The following is a 15,042-nucleotide window of genomic DNA, read 5'->3' as shown; positions in this document are numbered from 1 at the left end:
ATTCAGAAGTTGGCACTTCCTGTCTGCAGTCTTATCAATGTTTGAAAACCAACTGCCCAGACTCGAGCTGACAGGACAGACTTTTGTTGCCGACTTTTTCTTATTCAAGTTTTTGCTTTATTTTACATCGAAGGTCGTTCGTACTGACGCTCCACACACGACTATAGGCTAGTTGTCAAGGGGCACATTGGTCCAACTTTCCGCGACTCCACCGAACCCGACTGGACAGGTCAAACTCGAACAACTCCATCCGACAAACACCGACTGAACCGACAGTTGGTGTTGGTTGGAGTTGGAGTTGAACCTTTCATCAGATTGACTTCCCACTAGGCGCATTGTTGAAATTGTTCCAACGTGTCCGGACGGTGGCGCCTGAAAAGCGGCCTATACTTTTAAACCTTAGTTCCTTTCAATCCAGACGAATCTATCTCCACAGACTCCAATCATTTGCGTCTAAATCGATTTTAAACCAACTTGAATTTTGAGCAGTCACCACCTCTTCTACTCTCTGCTTAGCTCTGCTCTGGTCTGGTCTATAATAAGACCTGACAAACTTTGTCTGTTTGCCGTTTGTGGCTATGGTGGTTGTCCACATTGGGGTTATCAGCTACTTCTTTCACTCAGAATAGCTGCCTACTGCACTGTGGCTTGGTACAAGGCCAATAAAACTGTAGCACTGAATTAAGAAGTGTGAGTGGTGTAAAACAAAACAGTGATTTGATCCGTTCAAAGCTCAATCCAAAAGGCAACTGGACTTGGTTAAGGACGTTCCAACCAAATCCAGTTGCCTTTGGATTGAGCTTTAAATGACCATGACCTGGATGACTCAGAACCTTCACACATTTGATCCACTGTTGATAGAAAAATATTGACTTTTGCTATTAAGGTTTTTACCCAACTTACTTGATGGTTAACCAGATAAAATAAGAAAGAAAAACTGGTCCACATATCTGAGTAACTTTACTCCCCAACAACAGAAGCCGTCCCTGTTTCTACTTCTGTTCCCTCCCTTTGCCCTTTTCTCCCACTGTGCAACTCAACCAACCACAGGAAATTACATTACTCCCGTGATTTCGAGGCCCATCTCCACACATGTAATTGCAATGAACTCCTTTTAACCAGGGTGCAACTTCTAGACTCATCTGCTGGCAACAGTTGCCATAGCAACGCACAAACGCAGTGCTCATTGCCTTGCTTTGTTTCCTTCTCGCTCGTCATTGAGAGATGGGGGGGGAAATGACACAGAAGTACAGGAGGTTGGGAAAGTGCTCCGTGAACTGTCGCTGGAAAAGTTTTTAATTGGGGCTGAAATCCGTGGCGGGGTGGGCAATTTCTCCGTGAAAGCTGCTGTGATGGGGATGCCCTTTCGCGTGTTGTTTTGGTTCCATCGGAGAGATGAAGACATTTACAACAGGCTATTACGTGGGAAGATCTCACCATGTACTTGCCGGCACGTGCCCGCACACTTCTTTCAGCTTCATTACCCTTACACAAGTGAAAATGGTCCTGTGGTGCTGTATGGCTCAGCTGATGGAGCGTGGCGGCAGCAATGCAGTAGGCGTCAAGACTAAAATATTTTCACGGCTTCACAGGCAAAAGTGGCAAACATGTCCTTTGACCTTTATTTGTCATGTGGTCTCAGAGGCAGCTACCATTCCCTTTCTGTTCAGCTGCACTGGTTAAAGTTTCAAACGACCTCAGGCAAAGTGCTCATGTGAAAAGATACCCCCTTAATTTGATAAAAAAATAACACAGTGCTGATAATATAAAACATGATATTTATGGAACAGCCCTTACCTAGTTTGACAACTATTTAATTAGCAGTTTAATGTTGGTAGAGCTTATTCAAATGGCCATTACAGTCCATATGGTGTTCCACAGGGTACAATTCTTGGCCCACTTCAGTTTTCATTGTACAGCCACCTAATTACTCAACTACACAGTGTAAATCTTCATAGCTATGTGGAAACAATTTAAATTTATCAACACACTATTGAAATATTGCAGTTTAGGTCTCAAACAACATTACGTAATTACAAAACCGAAGTCGTCTTTTTGGTATAATGCAATCCGGAAACCCATGGAGAAAATAATCAGCGTTAAGAGCTGTTGTGGCAAGACTGCTGGGACTGGCCTTTGTCCTTAATGTGTTCAGCATTTGATCACATCAAGTCTGACTGCAATGGGATATGGCCAAGCATATCAGATTCACAATGCAATCTGGAGGCAATGAGACGAGTCAGGTTAATGCGTCTTGGTGTCGGGTTTAAAAGTCACTGCGGATCAGGATCTTTGGGAAGAGCTCACGTTAGATATAAGAACATTTTGTTAAGTGTATTGCACTATGTTAAGTAGATGAAGACATGCTTTTAAACCAATTTGATTACAGGATATGTATCTGTGGGGAAATCTTACTCGAGGGCAGTTTTATGGTTTGTTCTGTTCAGTAATGACATGATAAAACGCCACCATTACCTAAAGAAGATATTTAGTTATCAAAAATTATTTCCTAGTTTAGTTTCTCTTTTTAATATCTTGTATGACACAATTCATTGATTTCTGGAGTATGCAGATCTGTGTCAAGGCAACCGTTCCTCCACTCACGGCCCCACATATTCATTCACAACTGCTCTACTTGAGCATAGACGACAGTAATGAGATCATGCCAAATCTAAATCTAGAATTATCCACTTTTACACACAGGACAATCATTCACATTCACACATACAGCCAGTTTCTGCCAGATGTATTATGCATGTATGCTCTGTCTCTGGCCATGAGCAACCCCAGAAGCCTCTCGTTCACCCAAATAAACAGGCCGACCCACAAACACAATGAATTACTCATGATTCATTAGCAATTAATGGCCCTCGTTCTGTGCTTTCATTTCCAATTAGGAGTGCTGAGGGGACTAAATATGTCTGTTGTGAGTGAGAGAATGAGCTTCCAGTCATGCTCCGATTCTCCATCTTGTAACTGCCTGTTCAGTGTTTACTCCATCGCTCACACGTGGTGTGTGTGTGTGTGTGTGTGTGTGTGTTTGTGCGCACACTGTGTAGTTTTCCATGCATATATGTACATGTTAATTTTGTTTTCCAAATGAACTTTTCAGGAAATACAAGCATAGCCCGACAGCCATGCATTTCTGAATACATAATCGCATGAGTTTCACAAACCCAAGCTTGTTATAAGTTTCGAAGATGTTTGTGTGTCGAAGAACTAACGCCTGCGACTTCTGTCTTCCTGTGTAACAGGGCAGCACCGCTCTCTGGGCCCAAGTATCTCCAAAGTACGGAGCTTAAAGTTGGACAGCAGTATCTGGAGTAATGCGCTCGTGGAGGTACGCACTGTAAACATTTAGAATTTAATTTGAGCTACATATGATTCTTATCTGTACCCTCTAAATCTTCCTGAACCCATCAGCTCTTCCTGGAGATTGGGAACAAGAACGCTAACAGTTTCTGGGCTGCTAACCTTCCGTTGGAGGAGGGGCTCTTCAGCGGGGCTTCCACGGAGCAACGAGCCACGTTCATCCGCAGGAAATACAGGGAGAGGAAGTACCGGAAGGTTCTGGAGGGCTTTGATGACCTGGAGCAGCTCAACCAGGTACAACTTCAATTAAACAGCAAACGTTAATACACACTGCTAAAATGCTAACAAAAAGTTAACATGCTAGCATATTCATTTTTCGAATATGTTAGCATCTTTTCCTCTTACACTGGAACTAAAATATTCCTTCATGTAAAGGAACACTTGGTTGTATTTTTAAGTTGATATCCAAAATGCTGCTGCTAGCTGTGTTAGCTAGCATAAAATTGGCTAGCAACAAAGACAAGCTCATCCTTAGATCTACCTCCTGTGTTGTGGTCTGGTTTTGTCAGTTAGCATCGTTTGTTCTGCTAGCTGTCTGTAGTTACCTAACTATCTTTCTGCTAACTTTGTAGCAAAATCAAGCTGAAGTTCACTAACCTTGTAGCGCTTTGTGGGTACCTACAATACAGTTAGGGTTTAATTTATACTTCTTAGAACCATGGGGCATGCTAGCATCTTTCTGTGAATTCCCTCTTTTCCTCTTGCACTGGGCCTTGAACATTCCTTCATTTGAAAGGAACATTTGGTTGTATTTTGAAGTTTATAACCAACATATCAAGTGCTGCTAGCTGTGCTAGCTAGCATATCAGTGGCTAGCAACAAAGACAAGCATACCGTTGGATGTACCTCTTGTCTGGTGGTCTGGTTTTTGTCAGTTAGCATTGTTTGTTCTGCTAGCTACTACAGGAAATAAGTAATAATTTTTTCTGTCTGTAGTTACCGAACTATCTTCCTGCTAAGGTTGTAGCAAAATCAAGCTCATCAAACACAGTTACAGTTTCATCGATACTTCTTAGAAGCGTACTGCATGACTGAACTAAATTCAGTGAACCTGAAAAGCCCCTTGGCCATCAGTAAAACAGCACTTTGAGTCTGAAAATGCCAGAGGGGAAGTCTTGTCGATCTCAAATGTTAGCAGGTTGGCGCTAAGGCCTTCTCTGCCCATTTGTGGTTTATTGCTCCGGCGAAAAAAGCAAAAAGCACTTTTTTTTATTTTGGCTTCCTTTAAAAGAGAAGGTCTTAAAAGCACGAAGCACCGAGCCTCCAAACAGCTAAGTTTCCACCTGCGTCAGCGTTTACGCAGATCAGCCTCCTTGTATTGTTTCCTTGAGCAGAAAGCGAGGGATGGAGACGTGGAGAGAAAGAGGGAACGAGGCAGAGGAAGGGTGGAGGGCGGGAGCGAGGAAGAGTTATACTCGCTAGCTAAGTGGAAAAGTGGATTAGGATCCACAACAGAAACGCTTGGGTTGGTTTTATTGCGGCTTTGCTGGCTTTTACGCCCGTGTGTGTGTGTGTGTGTGTATGTGTGGGAGTGTGTGGCTGGGACATGCGTGTGAACATGTGTGCTGCTCCACTAAGGATGTGTGAATTTGCTGTTAGAGTGGGTGTTTCTTTCGCGGGGCGGTGTAGGAGGGGAAGTGTGACAGATATAGAGAGTGCGGCTAGCTAAAAGGGTTTGGCCAGCGGAGACGTGTGCGTGTGCGTGTGTGTGTGTGTGTGTGCGTGTGTGTGTGTGTGTGTGTGTGTGTGTGTGTGTGAAAAGAAAGAAGGAAAGAGAGGTGGAAGTGGGTGTTTGTGTTTGCTGTCTCTGTCGAGTCTGCCTTATATAAATTGGCTCACTACATTTGATAGGGATCAACGTGTCACCGAGCTGTTATGCACACTATCTGCGCTAAAACACTTTTAAAAACTTCTCCTTATAAAAAAAGCGTATTTTTAACATAAACAAGGACGCTGACTCTAATCTCGTTGGACGCGTTCCTCCTCTTCCGTGTCACACTTACTTACTGTAACACAAGTTTGAATAGGAAGAAATAAAAGCTATATAAAACCTATTCCTTCGGGAGCCTCCTCCAGAACAAAGACGATTGCAATTTCCTCATTGACATTCATGCGATTTCTAAATCACGCGACGGCATTTGAACGAGTTTTACGAGCCCGGGGGTCATGAAACTCCCTCAACAGATGCAGTAAATTAGCCTTTAAAGTGTCGAATCATATGATGTGTGCCAGGGAGGGGATTTAAACCTGCCTGCGTCAATTACATAATCTCACCCGTGTATGCTTTTTTTATTTTTTCCCTCTTATACGACCTCTCTCTGACCCGCTCCCTCCCTCGTTTCCTACTCCCTTGTTCCCCATTAGGAGCTCATATCCCCGTGACCTCCACCGAGTCTCCGCAGGCCACATGACCTAGAGATGGGGGGTGTCAGAGGACCTTCTTATATCATTACGCACACACTCACACACACACGCAAGGCATGCACATAAAGCCTCTAGTGGCTGCGGTAATTGCTATGACACGGAAGGTCATTTCCAGAGACGATACAGAATAAGGCCAGGCTGCTTGGGACTATTTTGCCCTAATCTGACCCCGTCGTGCGTGTGCGTGTGTGAATGTGTGTGTGACGACGAAGCAAGGACTTATTAAAATTATTTTATGTGATGTTTTCTGTTGATAAAGATGATACGTGGAATTACTTTAATACCTATATATCTCATTGCTCGTCTGTGTGTGGGTGTCGGGTTATATTGACACTTTGTTTATGTCTGTGTGTGTGTGTGTGTGTGTGTGTGTGTGTGTGTGTACACTTTCAGACGGCTCTCGCTTGTTTGTGGCAGATCGATGCAGCTTACTGACTCGGTCCAAGTCCGATGAAAGCAGGGGTTGCTCGTTGAAATTCCGCTATTTGCCACTCGACTCCTCCGCTGATCCACTTTGTCGCGGGTCATCGTGCACAATGTCGCGTCAAATGAACGGACTGATAGGAAGAGACAGACGCAGCCAGACTGTATTCTCCTGCCTCTTTCATGTCTTGTCTCTCGGCTGGTGAAACAGGTGAATAGTTTGAACAAAGCACGTCTGCGCGGCCGGGTATCACGTATATAAGTTCGACTTCCTTCTCCTGTTAAAGGTGAAATTCATCATCGTGTATTTATAGAAGCAAAGTTTGTTGAAGAGGACCTGGAGGTGCTGAAGGGATAACCTGCATGGGTGACTGCTGACGGCAGAGGAGCCTCAGGCAGCAGTTCTTCTAATCACCGCTGGATGCTGTTACTGAAGAGCATTCAGTCCTCAGGCTGCAGGAAGACACAAATAAATAACCTAAGAGTCCAAAAATGTGGTGGTAGTTTTAGAAAGTAATCCACCCGTTTAGCTTCATATAGCTTAGCATAATTTACAGTTAAAAAAGTCTTTTTTCTCACACTGGTGCTCTGTGCAGGCCCTCATGCAGCCTCCGCCTGAAACGACTCAGTCAGCTTTAAGAGACCCTGCCCCTCTACGCCCGCTTTCTTCTGATTGGCGCTCAGACAATTTGAAATATAAAGCTTTTGGAATGGCAAGCAAAGCACCACCACAGGATCTCAGACTGCGTCCGGCTCATAGGGGGATAACATATCAGCAATACAGAGAGGGGCCAGCCTATGTCTGACCTTAACGTGATTAAAAGAGTGATAAAATCACTCCTAAAATCAACAGGCAGCCAGTGTAGGGATGCTAAAATTAGGGTAATATGGGCACATTTATTTGACTTAAGCCTAGCTGGTCCGTCTGCAGGCTGTTCACAAAGCTGGTTGGCTACAAAGACAGAAACTCATACATTAAAGGGGGGGTATTATGCTAATTTCAAGCCTTATATTTTTAACTCTGTGATACCTGTGGAGGAGCTTAGCATAATTTACGGTTAAAAAACTCCTTATTTTTCTCACACTGGTGCTCTGTGCAGGCCCTCATGCAGCCTCTGCCTGAAACGACTCAGTCAGCTTTAAGAAACCCCGCCCCTACACGCCCACTTTCTTCTGATTGGCACTCAGATAAACTGACCTTTATATTTAAAATTGTCTGTCACTACAGCCCCGCTAACACCCGCTAATACCCGACTTCTGTGCTGAGTGGGAAAGGTTACAACCGGCATTCAAACCCGGGTCAAATGACTCTGCAATGAGGGGAACACAAAACCCGGGTTGACGCGCTAATCTCCGCCCCCTTTCCAGCGCGATGCTATGACGCACATTGAAGTTCCGGCCGCTGTCGCGTAAATACAGAAGAACAACATACAACGGCGAATTTGTTCTATGTTTCGTGCAAGATGTAGCAACACTGGCAAGACAGCGAGGTGAGCGAGCTTCTTCTGGTCCGAGGGGAAGTTTGTTGTTCGCCCCTGTTTCCGGCGCGTTTGTGACGTCAGACGGTGACGCAGCAGAAAAGAGACCGAAAGGAGTATACTCCACTGGCAATGGGAAAAGAGACAATCGGCATTTATTTGCGGGTCTTCCCGGGTCTGAAAACCCAGTGTCAACGCTCTCATTTTGGTGGGAAAATTTTGCTTTTTAAAGTCTAAGAAAATATCTTGTGTTACATATCAGACTTATTTAGAGTAGGAGCCAACCTGCACTATAAACTGGTGGCAGGGAGTTTCAAAGGTCAGGGTATTTAACAGTCCAATGGGAGACTGTTAAGTTGCTTAAAGCTTTTTTTTTCTTTTTCTTTTTTTAGATTTACTTCAGAGCTTTAAGTTGGGATATTTCCCCTGAAAGAGTTTAGAGTTTATTTTGATTTTTGAGTTTATCCCTGATTTTATTTTTGAAAAATGCCCTTTAAGTTAAAAATTAGACTTTTTGTTGTATTTATTCTTTTTTTTTTTTTTCAATTTTTTTTTTTTTTTCAATTTTTGTTGCGAATATACTGCTGTACCGGACGGATAAATTAAACATGAAAGGGCAGTGCAGAGCAATGACCAAAGCTACAACAACTGCAAAGACAACAGCAACAATGGCAAAACAAATCAATACTCTGAATAAGAATGTATATCGCTCAAGTCAATGAGTGATCAGCAGGAGGAACCTGTCATTTGTTTTTTAATTAAGCAGAGTTGATAATTTCCTATAATGACTCATATTAAAGATTTCATACATCGTCCTTTTCATTATTCTGCAGAACATATCTGAATATAACATTTTTCGCAGCCTGTTAAATCCCTTCATCATTTATTTGATGTTACATTCTGTACTGCACGTCTTGTTTGTCAGCTTTATATTGTGTACATACTGGGCACTTGGTGTGTTTCAAACAGCACGTTCACTCCATGTGGTTCCCTCTGCCTCAGCATGCTCTGCTGTTTGCTCACTTCATTGCTATTCATGCCTTTATTCCCTCTCTCCTCTTCTTAGAAATTGTTAGTTTCATTATATTTAATATGGCCCATTTGTCCTGTTCTTATTTGCTATATTCCTCTTTTTTTTTCACAGGGATTAGCGATTTAATGATTCCCGGGGGGAGTATTAAAGTTTGATCTTATTTTAACTCCTCTTTTGAGATCAGCGGGCGGAACTCAATTCTAAACTTTATATGGTTTTCTGACGCTGCTTTATAGACTCTTTGTCCTCCATCAAGCTGGCGTGCGCACACAGACACACAGAGCGACACCAAGCTGCTACACAGACCATACTCCCATTTCCAGGGATTTTCACTGGTGCTTTGTCTGGGGTGTGAAATTTTTAAAGGTATTAATCCGGCGATAGAAAGCCACTTAGGAATGCAATGAGCTGCGACCGCACTTATTCAGCCGTTTATTAGACTATCGCACCAGGAAACATTCACTGACAGGTGGACTTGCATTAATAAGATTTGCGACCACTAAAAGAATCAGAGTTGCTAATATGTCAAAATTATTAATAGTGTTATTTTACTCGTACTTAATTTAACAATTTTAAGACCTCATAAGAAATAGCGCAGGCACACATTGCGGAGAATCCCTTCATGTGTTCTTTTGTTCTGTTTCAGGCTTTGTGTGCAGCTGTGGTGTTGCCTGATGTGCTGCAGACCATGGCACTGTTGTTCAGTGGGGCAGATGTTATGTGCGCCACCGGGGATCCAACCTTCTCCACCCCGTACCTCTTGGCCCAGCGTGCTGGACTGAGACTACAGATGGAGTTCCTGCACCAGAACAAACTGTCTGGTAAGCCACTGTGGATGCTTCCTAAAGTTACTGATGGTACACTTTTACAATTACGACAACGGCGGATGTAACACTTGCCAGCTGTGTTACCTTAGACAGCAACCAGTTATTGTTGGCTGTAGCTAGCTAGGAAATGTATGCTAACTTTGTGTTAGCTTTTCAGTGTGACTCCTATTGCAAAATGTATTCCCCAAAAAGAAAACATGGAGGCTAAAGCTGTATGTACGAGGTAAGAAGTTAGCATCCTCAACATTTCATGGTAGAAGACTTCTTTAGGTAAAAGGTTCTTTCGTTAGCGTTGGATTAGCAACACAGTTGTTTGCTTCATTAGGAACATTTTCAAACAGTGTTTCATGAAAGAAAAGGGTTTGAAAATGAGGACTAGTTAAAGAACTCTCTAATGCTATCTCAGTTAATGGATTTGGCTAGGTCTAGCCTTTAAATGTAGCTTAATTTCCTTTAATAAATATAGAACTAAAACAAGAAGAATAGGACAGAACCGCAAGCTAACCTAAACTCAGTCCTGTATGGAGCTTATGCTTACTAAGCTAGCTTACTTTCTACAGTAGTAGAAACTAGCTTACCTCCTACACTACCTAGCTACTGTTCTACCTACTACAGAAAGCACATTTGCCACACTTCCTGGTGTTATGGTCTTTCTTTTAAAGCAGAAATAACAACACCTTTAAAGTGTAACTGCACCACACAGGTCTGACCATAACTCTGCCCACTGCACAATTTTAAAAAATGCTCAAACTGGGAAAAGGGCTGAGAGGGAGGTGGGCGTGTCCGGCAGCTCGGTGACGTCCCCTCCCCTGGCCAGAGAAAAAGTGGGAGCGACACAGAGTCACGAGGCACATGTGCCACAGAGGGCTCATCGAGGTGGAGGACTTCTCCCCTCCAGAGTCCTCTAAACAGCACTTTAGTATTGTGGAGGACCGTGGGGGTCCCGAGCCCTATCAGTTCCAGCCACACTAACACCTGAAGCTTTCGGAGCCGACCGCGTGAGCATTTGCAGGCGTTAACATTCCTTTTTTTTGGTGTAAATTTCATGATGTAGTTTTGTCCCAAACGGTTGAATCTACGTCACCACCGGCTGGCAAGGTCCAGGGCTGATTTAAAACAGTCGATGGCGTGTTGAGCCGTTTCCAACCCATGAAATGATTTTTATAAATTTGGTAAGAATGATCAATATTAACACCAGCGTTGGCATAGTAACACATGGTTCTTTCGTTAGCTTTGGGAGTAGCAACGCAGAGGTTTGCTTCATTGGTCACATTACAACAGTGTTTCACGACTGAAAACGAGGAATAATTAATGAACTTGGGGGGGAAAAAATACTATGCTATGCTTTTTTAAAAAATATTATATTTTTGGCCTTTCATGCCTTTAATGAGAAGATAGTGGATAGTGTCGGAAACAGGGGAAGAGAGTGGGGATGACACGCGGCACAGGGCCGAGGGCGGTAGTTGAACCCGGGGCCGCCACATCGAGGACTGTAGCCTCTGTATATGGCTGCCGATTTAACCGCATTTAAATGTAGTCTTAAATCAACAAAGAATCGGACAGAACTGCTAGCATTAACCTAAACTCAGTCCTCATTTGCATTTGTCGTACTTCTACTTTAGAAGTAATGCTTGCTAAGCTAGCTTAGTAGCTTACTAGCTACTGCAGTAAGCAAATTAGCCAGACATGTGGATGTCTTCTTTAAAAAAATATATATATATTTTGTTCTTCTGACTCTAAGGGGAAAAAAGTTGTTGCCTAAAAATGGCCGCCGTATGTCTGTTGTTTTGGGAAGAAAGGCCCACCTGCACCCCGCCTCCCGTACGGTTGTTTCCACTGCATGTGAGCGTATATTCTTTTTACAATCACTTCTTTCAATAACAAAGGGAAAAAAGAGTTCCAGCTGGAATACTGGAAACTTTTCCATCCTCAGTATGCCACCCAGGTGCAGGTGAGGTGCTTGGACCACAAAAGGGAGCTATGAAACAGAATAACTCATAAATTCTCCTGGTCAGACCTGAAAGAAAGAAAAACAAAAAAAAGCTGACTTGCACTCATAAATCCGTGTAAGGGCCTTTAAACTAGGTGTGCGAGTTGGACTTTTACAACCACCGGCGCCACATAAATTCAGCCCATTGTCTTTGTACTTTAATAAGCCAATCATGTTTAAAACTCACACTCGCCGCTGTGCCGCTATGTTTATAAAAGCACAGTGGGTGTTTTGTTTTTTTTCACTGCTGTGAATATGAAATGAAGGCAGAAAAACCCACAAATTTGAATCCGGCGATTTAAGTGAAAAAATTCTCTTTCTTTTCCCTTCTTCTTTCGCTCTCACTCCCTTTGTCTCTCCAACTTTCTCCCAACTCTCCTTTGTATTACCAACCTCGTGTTCCTGGCGTCGGAGGCGCGGCGCAGATGTGCTGTGTTCTACTGCTTCCTCGTGACCGGTGTGTTCTGTTTGTGCGGCTCCAGGCGGGGCTGATGATAGGAGTGTATTAGATTAAAGGAGCGAGAGAGGCCGCTGGCTGGGGCCACGGGGAGACTTTCTCGGGGACCGTATTTTACATAATGTATGCGCCGCATCTGTGCACACTCGCCTGCACCGAGCCTGTTAGGGAGTCCTAATTGCTAGCATGGGTCACCTGGTCGCCATGGTGATGGCCATTACTTGGAGGTGTGCGAGAAGACACACATCCAGACACACATTGACGCATGTTGCATTGTCCATCTGAAATGCGTAACATACAGGCAGCGTGTGCTCATTAGAGGTCTGGAAGTTATCCGGCTTCATCATTAACAAACAGACGAGTATGGAGCCAACCAGACTTCTCCTGTAGAGGTGGATGTCCAACTAAACTGACCAACTACTGCAGACAAGAAGCACCAAGGTCAGGGAGGTTACCTGACAGGTTCGCGGTGTTCTTTGCCTACAGTGCCTCAGGGTCGAACGTCTGTCCAGCACTTTGCAAGGAGCCAGACGCGACTCCTAAAACCCAGGGTCACAAACCACCTAAAAGTTGTTGTCTTGTTTACACCAAACACACAAAGATCCTGAAACATGCCTCTTTTTATAAGCACTGAAATACCAGCCCGGTGTAATCTGTGTTTTTTCTTAAACATAAGCATAATTGAATAAAATGTAATTGTAAAAAAAAAAAGAATATAAATATTTCTAACCTCATTTTAAGGACTTTATATCTCCAGTAGTGGGTACGGTAGGTTAGTGGCTGAGAGCCCTCAGGAAACATCAACGGTCTGACTCATAACCTGTTCTGATCTTTTGATTGAATTTATTAACAATAACAAAAATATACAACTGTAGAAAATATAGAACTGAAACTACACTTGCCATGTGTGGATATTACAAATTATAGGTGTTATGTAATTCCCTGTTCTTCTCTGGAAAAGCAATCCTCAAATGAGGGTCAAATAGTAGTTTATTACTATATCAGTGAAAGTCTGTTTGAAGTACTCTGACTCTGCTGCTTCTCAGGTCCCACCCGACCAATGCATTTTGGCTGAGGATCACTGCCATCGTTTTCCAGCAGGGTTAAAACGTCTTGGAACAATACAAAAACACAAACATTTAATACTATGTGAAACTACAGTAAAGATTATGGCTCCAAAACAAACACTGTCCAAATTCCCTCTTTGACATTGTTACTACCGGACACTTTGTCACACAACACAAAGCTGTGGGAAAGTGACGTCTGCATCGTTTTTAGTCCATGCGGCCCCCAGAGTTAGCAGAGAAAGACATTTTGATTAAACAGAACTTTTGAACTTTTTCAGTTGTTTGTTCGCAGAGTTATGTCTGGCAGAGAGCGGGAACAATTCAATACCCACATGACACCATCCCTGCTGCAAAGCACTGTGTTGACAGAGGGAGGAATAAAAGGAGCCAGATAGCAGCCAATATTGAGGACAAAACAGAGTTCAGCATTGTTTCTCGGTTTTGGAGACCTCAGACTGGGTTTAAAGTTGACGTTCCGGTTGCACACATGCAAGGTCACAAAGGACCGACATATTTATTTTATGTTGTTGCAGCACTTTATTGTATTGTATCATATCGTAATGTACTGTACTGTACTGTACTGTACCATATTGTATCGCACCGTATTACACTGTATCTTACCATATTGTACTGTATCGTACCTTATTTTATCCCACTGTACCCTACCGTGTCCTAATGTCCCGTATCACGCTGTATTGTACCGTATCCTACCGTCTCATATCCTATTATATTGTAATTACCCTACCGTATCATATTCTATTGTACCATGTTGTATTGTACCGTATCATACTATATCGTATCGTACCCTACCATACCCTACCATATCGTATCGTATCGTATCGTATTGTACCATGTTGTCTGGTATCGTATTGTACTGTATCGTACAGTATCTTAACCTATTGTATGTTAGCGTACCATACCGTATCATACCCTACAGTATCCTACTGTATCGTACCATATCGTAACCTATTGTATGTTACTGTACCCTACCATATCGTATAATACCCTACTGTACCTGACTGTACCCTACCGTATCGTATCGTACCCTACCGTACCCTATCGTATCATATCATACCCTACTGTACCCTACAGTATCGTATCGTACCCTACTGTACCCTACCGTATCGTATTGTACCCTACCGTACCCTACCGTATCGTATTGTACCTTACTGTACCCTACAGTATCGTATTGTACCCTACTGTACCCTACCGTATCGTATTGTACCCTACCATACCCTACCGTATCGTATTGTACCTTACTGTACCCTACCGTATCGTATTGTACCTTACTGTACCCTACAGTATCGTATCATATTGTACCATGTTGTTTCGTACTGCATCACACTGTATTGTATCATATTGTACTGTTTCGTACCGTATCGTATCCTATTATATCCTACCATACCATACCCTACTATATCGTATCATACAGTACCCTACCGTATTGTATCATGTTGTTTTGTACTGTATCACACTGTATTGTATCGTATTGTACTGTATGGTACTGCACATATCGTATTGATCCTACAGCATTGTATCTGCTGTCATGGCTTTATGTGCATTCCTGTTGTGGCTGTGTGTTTACTACTTCTTCCTTTATTCAATCAAACACAACATGCTGCTTGTAAACCAGAAACTCTACTGAATGAAAGTCAACAACCAGGGTTCAAATTGACGATCCCCTTGGTGGGAAACTGGGAAAAGCAAGCAATACAACCTGAACTGTTCTCCCTCTCAACAACTAAACTCAGTGTCTGAGTATCTCCATAGTGTGAAGAAAACATTGCAGCCTCACAGTGTGTATGCGCTCCCAGTATGTAGGAATAAAAATAGGGAAACCATCCATTTCCCCTGGTTATAGTGCATCAAAACAAAGCTGTCATCCCGCGTCCCTACCCTCCACAGCAGCTCATTTGTAGTTCCAGCGTCAGGACACATCCACTGATGGCGGAGCATTGCCACTTCATTAGC

General features: G+C 43.1%; 1 protein-coding gene across 1 annotated transcript in view; it reads left to right on the top strand.

Annotated features, from left to right (window-relative positions):
• Positions 1-15,042, top strand: part of arap2 (ArfGAP with RhoGAP domain, ankyrin repeat and PH domain 2) — a 140,861-nt gene that overhangs the window by 61,946 nt on the left and 63,873 nt on the right. Inside the window, exons 12-14 of the mRNA XM_069672434.1 lie at positions 3,255-3,340; positions 3,424-3,606; positions 9,377-9,551. Coding sequence (XP_069528535.1) covers positions 3,255-3,340; positions 3,424-3,606; positions 9,377-9,551 — 444 coding nt within the window. The remainder of the gene's footprint in view (positions 1-3,254; positions 3,341-3,423; positions 3,607-9,376; positions 9,552-15,042) is intronic.

The sequence above is a fragment of the Semicossyphus pulcher genome, unplaced genomic scaffold (genome assembly GCF_022749685.1).
Source record: "Semicossyphus pulcher isolate SPU_LCO1_2020_fin unplaced genomic scaffold, fSemPul1.0.p SCAF_21, whole genome shotgun sequence".
NCBI lineage: Eukaryota > Metazoa > Chordata > Actinopteri > Labriformes > Labridae > Semicossyphus > Semicossyphus pulcher.
The sequence above is the reverse complement of the archived record's forward strand: the minus strand, read 5'-3'. Positions and strand labels throughout refer to the sequence as shown.